Source organism: Fusarium sambucinum, chromosome III, assembly GCF_050947815.1.
Source record: "Fusarium sambucinum isolate potato_lamoka chromosome III, whole genome shotgun sequence".
NCBI lineage: Eukaryota > Fungi > Ascomycota > Sordariomycetes > Hypocreales > Nectriaceae > Fusarium > Fusarium sambucinum.
Genome location: NC_139292.1, coordinates 4,151,529 through 4,163,764, shown reverse-complemented (window position 1 = coordinate 4,163,764; position 12,236 = coordinate 4,151,529). Strand labels below are relative to the sequence as shown.

The following is a 12,236-nucleotide window of genomic DNA, read 5'->3' as shown; positions in this document are numbered from 1 at the left end:
TTTTTATAATCTAAGACTTAGGATACTCTTTTTCCCCATCCCGTAGACGAACTAGCTTAGTTAATTTATAAAGGCTGAGATGTTAATTTAGGGTTCGTTGAATCAAGTCGTCCAGTATCAGAAACGTTAGGCGCTTGAGACATAAGGGACGAAATTAGTAGCCTTCCGATCATAAACCTCTAAAAGCAACAACCACTGGGGAAACAGACGATTCAAAATTAATGACATCCAATAATCGTCAGTGACTTTTTCCCCCAACCTTTAACGCGGGTTTGGAGATTGAGACCTTCTAAAAATGGCTGAATTGATGGAGGTGTATCCCCACGTCATCACCTTATCATTCGTCAACCGGTTAAGTCATGGATTGATCCCAAGAAGCTTCCCTTGATATTCATGACGTCTAACTTTCTTCCTCATTCAATGCTTTGAAGTAACTACGGCACTACATCAAAATCAAGACGGTTTATACTATTGCAATCATATAAACATGGCGCCTTCAAGATTGTTTCTTCGACCTGTAGCTCGCATGCCTTTTAGGCTTTGTCAACGACGTCTCGCGAGCACAAAGCCGAACCCAAAACATGTCCATTCTGATGGCAACCTTGGCGGTCCTGGAGGTCAACAACCTCCCCCACAAGCCCCAGGCGGTCCAGAAGCCCTCAAGAGGAATTGGTATAATGTCCGTTTTACCAAGGAACTGACTAAAACTGACACTATCAGGCCACCCATCGCTGCTGCAGCTGCTGTACTAGCAGGAGGCTTTTGGATCATGCTTCCTAGGAAAGGAAATCCACCCGAGATGACGCTGCAGTCTTATAAGGACCTGAAGGATCTCGACAGCCCCGGGGGACTGAAGGAGCTCAGTGGACGCAAGCCGAATTCGTTGGGTGGTTTCAGAGCTGACTGAGTGTGCGATGAATCACGGAAGGGAAATGAGCAATTGTATCATAACGTAGGCAATCGCCCAGAGTATCAAATTATCTATGTCGTCCCTCATTCAGAACCTATATACAATAATGGTATTAACAATAACCGAAGCATGTCTCAAGTGCTGATCTGACATCTTACTTCTGTTCAGATGTTTTGTCGCTCTTCTTCTGCAAGAGATAATCTCCTCCAAACAACGCTTTGTACACTCCTTTCAGGCCATTGATCGGCCATCCGGTCTTTGCGGTGGACTTCATCAGCTTCTCGTCGCCCTCAATGTCTACTTTTACTTTATCATATACACTCGGCAAATACGACGCTCCATACTTTGCTCTCAGCGCATCATAAGACTCTCTGTTGTAATGCGACCAGAACTCATCCTCTGTGTAGTACGCATGCGCATAGAGCCACTTCTTTCCTCCGCAGTCTTGCACCTTTTGTTCTAAAGCGCGATTATGTTGAATAGCATCCCGTCGATTCCCTTGCAGAGGGCCCCAAACGCCGAAATTAAGTAAATCCGCCGTACCAGACTTTGCAAACTCGGCATGCAATCCATGCCCCGAGTTTGGCTCTTCACGCCGCACGCGTAGCGGACATATCCAGAGGGGATAGATCTTGAATTGCTTATCCAGCCAGTTCTGGAACTCGGGAACGCTGCTATAAGGCACACCAACGTCTTGCACCATGTAGTAGTCAAGCAGGTTACTGTTGTGGCCTGCTGAGTACATGACGCGTGCTCGGAGAAGGGGATCCAGGATATATCGTGTGACGCGGTTGAATGGCGTGATAAAATAGTCAAAAGCATACTTGGCAACCCAGAATCCGCCTCTGTCGTAGCGGAAAAGATAGTCTTTTAACGGGATGTAATCGGCGACGCACGTAACTGAGCCCATCCGTAGACCGTCTCGGACTTTTTCGACATGTAGATAAAACCACTTGTCCTTCCGTCGGTTCAAGTGTCTCGGCGTTGCACTTATTGGAACCTCGTCCACAAGTCGCCCAGCGCACACCACGGTCGTGTCTTTGGAGTAAACGATACCATCCACGAAATCATTGTCCCATCTCCTGCACTCCTCCTTGATGATTTTCACCGACTCTGAGGGGCCCCTCGCGAGTCTGTATTTTAGTTCAACAAACTCCTTTGCGTCCTTGAGCTGCACCTCCAACAAAGTAACGACTCCGAGAGTTCCGAAGGCCGATGCAGCACCCCAAAACAAATCCTGCTGATCCTCTTTTGATGCCCGCGTAACCGTTCCATCGGCGAGAACAATCTCGATCCAATTGATAGTGGCATCGAAAGCGCCGTAACGAAAAGAGCTACTCTCTCCCGACGTCCCCGAAAAGCCACCTCCAACGGTGATGGCCGGGAACTCCATAACCACGAGAGGGACAAGACCATGGGGCAGGGTCGCATCGACCAGAGACTCCATGGAGACGTTTGGTTCGACAAGGACCGTTTTTGAGTCCTGCTTCACCTCGAGTACATTGTTTAGTCTGCTCGTGTCGACGGTGTTGTCGACGCGGCGATTTGAGTGCCGAGTGCTGTTAGTCGATCCATGGTATAGTCGAAACGGTTCTTGGCGGGCGTGGAAGTGCTTGACTCTGTCTGCAACGCCCGCGACGACAGTTTTATGCGCTTCCATCATGAGATGGAATTCGAGATTGATTTTTTTTTCGATGATCAACAATGAAAAATAAAAGGCCAGAAATAATTTACTGGGCATGAGTCGTTCAAAGTAGTATCGTTTCGGAAATAACGAGGAATGATCCACAATTCCTCTTTCCTGTTTGCTCTGCTTACCTCCAAGTTCTTTACCTATACCTCGATGCGCATATGAGGTACATACAGTATAAGTTGAGTAAGTGTGAGTTGTCGTGAGTTTTAGTATGACGCTGATTCCGACATATCCGAACAAGATGGTTTGATTCGAATCATGGATGAGAGCGCTTACTCTTAAGTCTTACTATATATATACTCTTGACTACTTGGACTCAACTCAACTACTGTGGTCCGAGACTGAGACGCCACGTCAAACACGTCAGCCTTGCTTTGACCCGACTATCATATCGCCAAGTATGTATTTAATCCTAGTCGATCCCAATATGACGTTTGGTGTTTTATTGGCTCAGCTCGAGATGCATGAAATTGCTTTTCTTTCCGAACTGATTTTAATTGGCACACGATTCAAGACAGTCCCGGTTAGTCCAGACAACTTGTTAGACCCTGATCAGTTAGCCTCATATATAAATAAAATAAAATAAAATAAAATCGTAGCCCAAGTTAGTTAGACAAGAACTAGGTTTATAAATCATTCACTTTCAATTATAACCAACTTGTTCCTAGCGCTGCTTGGGCAATTATATCTTTTTATCCTTTGTATACGGCTAATGCGTACAATCAGATTGCCGCCAAAGAGAGCTCTCAACTCGCCAGGCATGGCCTGACTTGTTTAAAGGGTCTGTAACTGCTTTTGCCTTCTTACGGACAAGGTCTTTATCTTCAGCCTCTTTACTCTGTAAAGATACGGCCAATAGAAGAGGTCACTAGGAGAAGGTCTCGTCTTAGCTACAAAGTGGGGACATTTAGATATAAAAATGGAATCTTTATGTTATTTAGGTTCTGTTTATGAAAGAGCTGACGGCCTTCTTCCTCAAGTATCTGTCTTTAGGGATAGGGAAGTATCTTCCGTGCCTGCAATAGTGAGAGGGCTGATGTTGTACGAATCAACATCTTGGTCCGTATCTGCGTCTGAGTCAGTGATTTTGTCGTCATCTGTATCTGTGGAAGGTGCTTCGGTATAATAAGTCACAGTCGGAGAGAGTCTTCCTGACCAGTTCGGATCGGCATATTTCTTCGGGGACTTAGTCCACAAGCCGTTAAGAAAGCGGCGATGGTCCCGTTCTCGCTCCCAAAGTTCTTCTACTCTTGCTCGCACCAAAACCCCACCACTGGAAGCCTCGTCCGAGCAACCTTTCAAAGTACCACTCACTGCCCAGAGCCTGTCGCATCCGGTCCTGGCGCGAGCCAGCACTGTCCACAAATTTAATTGATCTTGCAACGTACATCTTCGACATTTTGCGGTGGTGACACCGAAAAGACCGCTGTTTGCCGACCGGGTTCTCCCAAAAGCCTCAGTCACCTCGACGTGCATGAAATTGTGACCGCACTGATAAATGACACGGCGAGGGCATGGTTCATCTGTGCTGTCTTCAACATCTTCTGGATGTCGTCCTTCCTAGGGGCACAACGGTGAGGCCCCCTCGGCTTCGTATTCCTCTACCATTGCGTGGTAACATGAGCTTCCGATTATATGTCCGCAAGGGAAAATATAGGGAATGTGGCCAGCTATATGATTCGCCTCTCTGAGGTCTTCACAGGGGAGGCGGCATTTGGCACATCGAAAACGGATGCATCCCAGCCGAAGGACATGCCCTTCGTAATGATTCTCGGTGATGTCGAGGTCCTTGAGAACTTTCTTCGCCCAAGACATGGCGTTAGGCTGATTGTATTGATCAGGGAGACCAAGGCCGCGTTTCATGAGTACGGAGAAATACATATCGGACATGTGCGGGAACAGTGCTCTGTGAGAAGCCAGGAGTGCATTGTCGTTGTCTTGAGATTCGTCGATGGTCATTGTTATACAGTGTAATTCACTTTTCGTTTATGATATCTTGCGTAACGTATGCAGTTGGGTATTGTTTGGTGATGATTGATGATTTTGAGTGATGGTGATGCGAGATGATAAGTACCTAGTTAGGAGGTAGGCAGGTATTGAGATTGCCGGAGCTTATCAGTGTTTTCCGTTAGTGGTCGGTTCCTTTCAAGGCATGGGCAACAATCTATTATTTCGGTCATAAGTCAGAAACCGTATCAAAGGCACTTTCCCCAGGCATCAGAACAGCTAGGTGTGTATGAAACACCAATGCTAGGAAGTTCCAAGCCGTATTATGCTGCTTATCTTAATACCTACCTCAGTAGGTCAGACTCTGGGTCTCTTCATGCCAACTTAGAGCACCTACACAGAAGTAGCAGAAAAGTTGGTCTCCTAATCTTTAGGATATAAAAATAAGAGGTAGTCTAAGGGGCATAAAGTGACATGGTAATCTCGTCTCTTATGCCTCCAGTGGTCAATTTTTCTAATACCCTGAAAACAGGTAGGCGCCTGGCACTTCTCATGTTCTGTTCCTGTGAGAAAAACATTAAGAGATATTTATATATCTAAGTACTAACTATAGTGTGCGATATCCCTTGAGTGATGGTTATTCCACATACTCAAAGCCTTGGTACAGCGGTCAAATATGTTCCACCCAGCTTCAGCATATCAACAGCCTCCTTGATCATCTCTTCAACAATCTCCCCGGCCGGCTGAACCTTTGTGATGGCACCAGCAACCTGTCCCATCAGATGCGGAAGATCAAAGTCGTTCCCCTGCTCAAAGTCATACTCGAGTGGCACAACACCCTTATCACACAACTCCCTGATCTTGCCAGGCTGGTCGTGCCACTTCTGAATATACTCGTTCGTCTTCATCCTTAACGGTCGTCCAGAGATAACAAGCGTTCGTTGCGTGTCCTCGTATCCACATGAAACAACCGCCTTCTTATGCTCTTCGCTACAAGAAGCTTCCTCAGATGCGACAAACCGAGTACCAACCCAAACGCCCGCTGCACCTTGCATGAGAGAGCTAGCAAGACTACGGCCGGAGGAGATGCCTCCTGCTGCAAGCACCAACGCAGGTAGTCCCTTGAGAAGAGGAGGGTGGTACTTTGATGCAATGTCGGCAACCGCAGGGATAAGAATTGAGTTTGCGACGTCTCCTGTATGGCCACCTCCCTCGCCGCCTTGAGCGCAAACCATATCAACTCCGAGCTCCAAGGCTTTTGTCTTGACGGCTATGTCAGCGGATAACGGACCAATTGGGTGTCCGACTTACTGCATGCTTGGGATGTCCAACCATATTCATGACCAAAATACCCTTGTCGTGGAATCGCTTGATCACCTCTGGTGGCGGAACTCCAACAGCACTGACAAACAGCTTGGCACCACTGTCGATGATAATGTCAACCAATTCATCCAACTTGCCACCCGTGTAATCGTGGTTAGTCTTTCGAGCATTGCCACCGATCTGAGGAAGTGCGAGGTCAACGCCAAAAGGTAGATCAGGTCGTGAGAAGTTGGCCTTCATCTCGGCTAGGATCTCGCGGAGTTGATTAGGAGTGTATTGGAACCCGCCGATGATACCAAGACCACCAGCATTGGACACGGCTGCTGCAAGTCGACCGCCTGACACTCTGGCCATTCCGGCGAGGACTATGGGGTGTTTGATTCCCAAAAGGGACGTAAGTGGTGTTGTGATTGGACCTGGCGGTGTCATGTTGGCGATGGTTTGTGATTCTGTGTATAACGTAATACGGTGAGATGACCTGGTGAGATAGAATACAATACAAATTTAAGCCAAAATATAAGAGTACATATACAAGATGATGTGCAATGCTTTCTCCCTTCACTAGTCTCTCCTTTAAATCGTGTGGGGTATCGACTCTTTAAGCATCACGAACCGATCTGCCGGTTTGCGGGGGAGGTTTCACCTCATGTCCGAGGCATTTCCGCATTGGGTTATAGATTCGCGTAGCCATGTGCTCCTCTGCACAATAGTACGGCGCTGCACACTTTACCATGCATTGCATTACCCTCGGGAATTGTGCATGTACTATTCTTCATTAAAATACTGCGTCTACTTATCCTATCCATGCCATGCTATCCATAATCCCACGTATCATCGCATCGTCGACTGAAAATCCCATACTTGGCTCAGGTTTGGTATCATACATAAAGTCATCTCATGGCGGTCACCACCGTCAACGCTCTCATTAGTATCATGGCGAGTTTAAGTCCTCTTGTAACGGTGGTGTCGTTAGAAGTGAGGTAGACGCGCTGGGACGAAATCCGTCTTTTCTGGCGACTCTGTATCATCCGAGCCTTGAGGGCTCTTGACACGCTCCGGCTCGCCTCGCTTAGATACGTGTAGCGTATTCCCAACCTCCTTCACGTGTTGGCAGGCAGCCTTGGAGGGCGATGCTTCATAAACGTCGTCCTCTGCTACTTGTGGTTTTGTGTTGGGGAAGTATTGCGGTTCAGATCCTCTTAATGCAAGACCTTTTTCTGCTGCAAGTTTTGCTGCGGCTTGCTTCTTTCTCTCGACGGCTTTGTCCTCTTCTTTTTGTAGCAAATGTTCCTCTCTTTCCAAGTCGTGCAGAGTCGGTGTCTCTTCTATGTCTGTTGTGGCAGAGTATGAGGTTGAACGACGCTCCAATCGGAAATCGTCTTTCGATGTGCAAGATCCTAATGTTGTTCGTGAGACCGTCCTTGAACCAGCTAATCCGCCTGCTGGTCTTTTACCCTTGCTGCTTGTCCTCGCGCTTCGTCCGCTCCTGTCGTCTTTTCTGATCATGTCATATGTTACTTCATCGTCTAGTGGAACGGCGTCTTCCTCGCCCTCGCCATCACTTGGGAATAAGTCTCCTCGTGATCGATACGAGTCTGATGTATCACCCGACCCAGTCGTTCCGCTGCGCTTTCTAGTCACTGGTCGGTCGAGATCGAGGTCGGATCCATCATCTGAATGTAGTAGTGGTTCATCCTCTCCAGCGCCGTGTCGATGTGGGTGGTCTTGTAAATCTGCCGCACTAGGTTTGTATCGCAGAGTACCGCCCACTTTCCATGGTAGTTTACTGAGGAATCCAATTGGTTGAGTCTTGGGAATAACAGTTGGGTCGTCATCCATGCTTGGTTTTCGTCGTCTGTCTCGAGTTCCGTAGCTCATGCCACGTTTCCTGCGTGGCTGTTCTGTCTCTGCTCCATTATGCTTTCGCGAACTGCCGGTCCCAGCCAGCAATCTATCCCAGTCCTCGTTGCCCCATGCTCCAAAGAGACCGCTTTGCTCTTCTTCATACCAATCATCGTAAAAGTCGAAGCTATATTCAGCCCTACCATGCGACAGCTCTCGTTCTCTACGCCGTCGCAAACGTTCTTCGGGGTCACCTAAACAAACAGTTGTACACTGTTCAAACGAGTGCGCAATGGATGAGAAACAAGGGTTGATGTAATTATGCTGAAATGTCCAAATTCCAGCTGCTGCGTTCTCTGTTATCGTCTCGGTATCGTGCGCGATCTGATTCCAACGTTGACGCAGTCGGGGGTCCTCGAGGAATGCCATTATGTAGATGTTGGATATGACGTCGCAACATGGAAACGCCAAGATCGCAGTCGTTATTTCGGACGGTCTAATAGGGTTCGGGGGGGCAGAATGTTGGTTCTGGTTGTTATTTAAATTATTCAGGAGCCATGGTCGCAAGAGTTGAGAAATCTGCGATCAGCTACCAGGAATGTAATATCGTGAGTTCACAAAGCTATGACATGGAAGAGATTAGGTTAAGTTGAGTGCTACTGAACTACGGTTGCTGTGGCACGTGCATCCAAGTGAGACGATTAACAGCTTGAACTTTGTTGGGTGGTTGGTTGAGTCAAGGTACACGAAACACATGCGTTTGATGGCTGGCGGCAAGGTACCCCTATGGGCTCCACCGGACTGGACTTGGATTAATGATTCGATGATTCTGAAGGATAACAAAAAGAATGGAAATTATTACTGAGAGAAGTGCTGCAGTTTTTTCCAGTACTTTCAATCATTAATTTAACTGTCAGCTCAATATGAAGATATCGAATTTAGAGTTACAATGCTAAACTTTGCATAAAAAATAATCGTATTGTATAAGGACAAGACTTCAGCTGTGGTATCAAGTAATGTAACAAAGCGACAAGCAATTAAAAAATGACTCCAGTCATGTTCTAGCCGACTCTTTACTTTCTTGGGATGCGCATATTGGCTAGGACCCTTTCGATAAGCTCCTCTTTTGTAGCTTTGGGATCTGGATGTAGGTTTCTCTAGGTATATAATGTTAGCACACGTCACTTACAAAGGATGTCTGGACTTGACTCACCTTTTCCAACCACAGTCGGCATTCTTCTCGAGACCACGTTTTGGGGTCACCGGTAGGATCTGGCACAGGAGGGAACATTCCTTGACCATCGTTTCCCCAGATAGTGTATGCTGCCGCCATAGAGACGACGCCTCCAAAGACTGGATCATGGTCAGTACCTATATAGCTTACCCTGAAGGTGATGAGCACTTACGGAGGACAACGTTCTAAGTAAATTTTAGTAAAGTTCCATCATAAAAGTAAAGAGTATGCTGTAGGGGATATTATCACTTACCTTGGACTTTAAGAGGTTATCGAGGCGAGTAGACATTGTTGTCTCAGTAAGATTCACCTGTTTTTGAGTAGTTGATATGTGACGGGATGCTTCGATAACAGCAACAGGTGATTGTAAAGTTGAGTATGAAATTCGGGCCTCGATAGGCTTTTAATACAAGACTGAGTAAATGTTAAATTCTAATATCACAGTGAAAGGTGGCCAATTCAATCAATTCAACCACGTTGAGTGAGTTGTCTGTTGCTGCCTCAGAATCTGGTCTGCGCCACGTACTTCCTCTACGCCACACCTCGGTGGATCGGCGCCCTTCACTCCCGAGTTGGCCAGAACTCGAAATGGTCCGTGCACCTGCCCGCCGCCTGCGCACAAAACATTTTCTCAATTCTGTCGAAATACTCTAATCGCAAACCAGTGCCCGTCAAGTTACCTGTTCAAACCATCCCACCTTGAACTACCGCCAAGATGCCTCAAGAGGTCGCTGATATTAAGAAGGTACGGAGATTGGAACACCCCAAGCAGAGAAGGATTTGGGTTTATGAATAACTCGCTGACTCAATTTCTCACAGTTCATCGAGATCTGCCGTCGGAAGGACGCTTCCTGTACGTTTTTGAACGAATAACCAATCACCCATACCAAGCTTCGTGCGAAACCCAAGTCGATTCTAACAATTCATCTCAACAGCCGCCCGGATCAAGAAGAACAAGCAGACCAACAACATCAAGTTCAAGGTCCGCTGCCAGAAGAACCTCTACACCCTGGTTCTCAAGGACAACGACAAGGCCGAGAAGCTCAAGCAGAGCCTCCCCCCCAGTATGCTCTCCCGACGAAACACCCACGATGGAAATACAACTTACTGACAATACCCTCATCAGACCTGCAACTCACCGACGTCTCTAGCAAGAAGAAGTCTGCTTAAATGATGGTGGTTTGAAAAACGGGCAACTCTTGGTAGCGGGAGGATTCACATGCACGAATGGGCGTCTTGGGATACCTTGCATTTCATCATGTGCTCTGGAAGGAGGATACTCGGATGAGTCCAAAAAAATAAAAAGAACCGATTCGAGTCAAGACGTGTTTTGGAATCTCGTGATGATTGTTGTGTTTCTGCTAATGCATAAAGGGCCTGTATCCGAACCGGGACACTTGGGCATCTTCAAACTTTACAGCAATACCGGACTCTATCACCTCTTCGAACCCCGGGGACGCAATGATGACCATATCTTCGGGGCCCTCTTTTTCTACTCTCCATCCTGCCCACATCCTTTGGTTTGGTTCTGTCGAGGATTGGGTCTCAATGATGCGGTACTCCTCCTCGAGCTTCGCCTTGAATTCGGGTTTCACTGATATCTTCCAGAGCTTGACTGGCCCTCGAGCAAGGATATCACCACGGAAGTCATTGTTCCCGCCTGCAGGTGTCAAGTGGTACAAAACTATAGAATCCCTGTCTTGGCTGATGAATCCTTTGAGTTCTTGCATCAGAGACATGTTTTCTTGGCTTTGGATCCATTGATTATGTGCATCAACGGACTCCCAAGGAGCAGTGAGCAACAAGTAAGGCCTCTCGTGTTCGCCAATCCATACTTCGGTTGTATGGTCGTATGGTTTTCCCTCAAGAAGCTTTGGCTGGTGTTGACTGATCCACTGAGCCTGGATTTGCTGCGTTCTCTGGAGGATATCTCGTAACTCCTCTGGATTGTGGTCGACTGAAAGCTGAAGGAAGGCGACTTCCGTGACTTCCGGGGTGCCCTTCATGATGTGGTAACGCAAATGATTATGCTGTCAGACGGCGAAGACGATAAGTTCATGTATTGGCGATGCTGGCGGCTGGGTAATAAGGTTGGTAGATTAGGCATCTCCAGCTTGCGTGAAGCGGGGCTCAATTGGTGATGCACCCATTACGATGCCTGGGGGAGATCAACAGTCAGCAATATATTCCCGCGTCAGCTGTCAAGGAGAACGACAGTACATGAACTCCCCCCACGTGCTGGTAAAGCTGAAAGTTTCTTGAGGCTTGTTATCTTGAAGTTGTACAGAAGTGACTGAACTGCGAAAACGAGGCATCTGACTGTAATTGACAACCTCAGACATTGTGCACGCAATGTAACGATGACTGCTTTGCACGCCCTCAAGCAATGCTACTACTCCTTGCCGGGATTTCCGCCCTCTAGGAATTTGAAAAAGGTCAACGTGTTCCCGTCAGGATCCTTGATAGCAAACTGCCGATAACCCCACGGCTGATCCTGAACAGCCTCTTGTATCACATTGCTCCTCTGAAACTTGATAGTATCGTACATTATGTCTAGCTGCTCAGTGCCTAGAGCAATGTAGGCGGAGCTGGGCTTGAAGGAATCATCCTTCGACTTGAAGAAGTAAATATTCGCCGCAGCTCTGTCGCCCGCAAAAACTGAACAGAAGGTGTACTCGGAAGGATGTCCATCCTCCGGTTTTACTCCACCTAGCTCGAAACCAAGGAAATCGACGTAGAATTCGATAGTCTTTTGTATTGATTGTGATTGAAAGGTTGGAATAATCTTCCAAGCAGAGCCGATTGGTGCCGCCATAGAGTTCCGTTGCGGTTATGTATTCGTATAAAAGATATGCGAATACGAAAAGGGTTTTACCAAAAATCCATTTATTTGCTGCAGAAGAAGGGTCGTTATCTTTAGAACGATGGAATAAGGACACTCTGCATGCACCAGTTGAGGGACTGGATAAGGCCACACCAGTAATCGCTTTTGCTTACTGCAGGCACCAAAGATGACAGGATGTAGTCTTTACCCGTCCGCCTGTCGTCATATTTTAGGCCCGCCGCATTGGAGTGCGACGTAATCGCAACGACTCCAAAAGTAGATACAAGCGATCGAAACTTCGGCAGATAGATAATTTCGAGGCGTGGACTCTTGCGCGGTATGACTGAGTCCATGTTTGGATTTAATTGCTGAAGAGCCTTGACCAACCGGAGCTTCTTCCATTAGAAACAATGTCCCGTCTAGCGTATTGATTCAGCTGGAACGCGGGGGCCAGGGTTGTCAT

General features: G+C 47.3%; 10 protein-coding genes across 10 annotated transcripts; 2 read left to right on the top strand and 8 right to left on the bottom strand.

Moving 5' to 3' along the window:
• Positions 1-487: 487 nt before the first annotated feature.
• FSST1_011565 (uncharacterized protein) lies at positions 488-907 on the top strand (the record flags this gene model as incomplete). The annotated part of the gene is made up of 2 exons (XM_083234711.1): positions 488-672; positions 721-907. The coding sequence occupies 2 exons, from the start codon at positions 488-490 to the stop codon at positions 905-907; spliced, it is 372 nt and encodes a 123-aa protein (XP_083081261.1).
• Positions 908-1,064: 157 nt separating this feature from the next.
• FSST1_011564 (uncharacterized protein) lies at positions 1,065-2,570 on the bottom strand (the record flags this gene model as incomplete). Its single annotated transcript, XM_083234710.1, has 1 exon — positions 1,065-2,570. The coding sequence occupies one exon, from the start codon at positions 2,568-2,570 to the stop codon at positions 1,065-1,067; it is 1,506 nt and encodes a 501-aa protein (XP_083081260.1).
• A 1,008-nt stretch (positions 2,571-3,578) lies between these two features.
• Positions 3,579-4,079, bottom strand: FSST1_011563 (uncharacterized protein; the record flags this gene model as incomplete). The annotated part of the gene is made up of 1 exon (XM_083234708.1): positions 3,579-4,079. The coding sequence occupies one exon, from the start codon at positions 4,077-4,079 to the stop codon at positions 3,579-3,581; it is 501 nt and encodes a 166-aa protein (XP_083081259.1).
• An 84-nt stretch (positions 4,080-4,163) lies between these two features.
• FSST1_011562 (uncharacterized protein) lies at positions 4,164-4,562 on the bottom strand (the record flags this gene model as incomplete). The annotated part of the gene is made up of 1 exon (XM_083234707.1): positions 4,164-4,562. The coding sequence occupies one exon, from the start codon at positions 4,560-4,562 to the stop codon at positions 4,164-4,166; it is 399 nt and encodes a 132-aa protein (XP_083081258.1).
• Positions 4,563-5,200: 638 nt separating this feature from the next.
• FSST1_011561 (2-nitropropane dioxygenase) lies at positions 5,201-6,302 on the bottom strand (the record flags this gene model as incomplete). The annotated part of the gene is made up of 2 exons (XM_083234706.1): positions 5,201-5,812; positions 5,862-6,302. 2 exons carry the CDS (start codon positions 6,300-6,302, stop codon positions 5,201-5,203), a joined length of 1,053 nt encoding a protein of 350 aa, XP_083081257.1.
• Positions 6,303-6,842: 540 nt separating this feature from the next.
• FSST1_011560 (uncharacterized protein) lies at positions 6,843-8,144 on the bottom strand (the record flags this gene model as incomplete). Its single annotated transcript, XM_083234705.1, has 1 exon — positions 6,843-8,144. One exon carries the CDS (start codon positions 8,142-8,144, stop codon positions 6,843-6,845), a length of 1,302 nt encoding a protein of 433 aa, XP_083081256.1.
• A 644-nt stretch (positions 8,145-8,788) lies between these two features.
• On the bottom strand, positions 8,789-9,238 carry FSST1_011559 (uncharacterized protein; the record flags this gene model as incomplete). The annotated part of the gene is made up of 4 exons (XM_083234704.1): positions 8,789-8,872; positions 8,929-9,068; positions 9,122-9,134; positions 9,203-9,238. The coding sequence occupies 4 exons, from the start codon at positions 9,236-9,238 to the stop codon at positions 8,789-8,791; spliced, it is 273 nt and encodes a 90-aa protein (XP_083081255.1).
• A 426-nt stretch (positions 9,239-9,664) lies between these two features.
• Positions 9,665-10,119, top strand: FSST1_011558 (60S ribosomal protein eL38; the record flags this gene model as incomplete). The annotated part of the gene is made up of 4 exons (XM_083234703.1): positions 9,665-9,694; positions 9,769-9,802; positions 9,885-10,013; positions 10,076-10,119. The coding sequence occupies 4 exons, from the start codon at positions 9,665-9,667 to the stop codon at positions 10,117-10,119; spliced, it is 237 nt and encodes a 78-aa protein (XP_083081254.1).
• Positions 10,120-10,310: 191 nt separating this feature from the next.
• Positions 10,311-10,955, bottom strand: FSST1_011557 (uncharacterized protein; the record flags this gene model as incomplete). Its single annotated transcript, XM_083234702.1, has 1 exon — positions 10,311-10,955. One exon carries the CDS (start codon positions 10,953-10,955, stop codon positions 10,311-10,313), a length of 645 nt encoding a protein of 214 aa, XP_083081253.1.
• Positions 10,956-11,341: 386 nt separating this feature from the next.
• FSST1_011556 (Glyoxalase/Bleomycin resistance protein/Dihydroxybiphenyl dioxygenase) lies at positions 11,342-11,764 on the bottom strand (the record flags this gene model as incomplete). Its single annotated transcript, XM_083234701.1, has 1 exon — positions 11,342-11,764. The coding sequence occupies one exon, from the start codon at positions 11,762-11,764 to the stop codon at positions 11,342-11,344; it is 423 nt and encodes a 140-aa protein (XP_083081252.1).
• Positions 11,765-12,236: the final 472 nt, after the last annotated feature.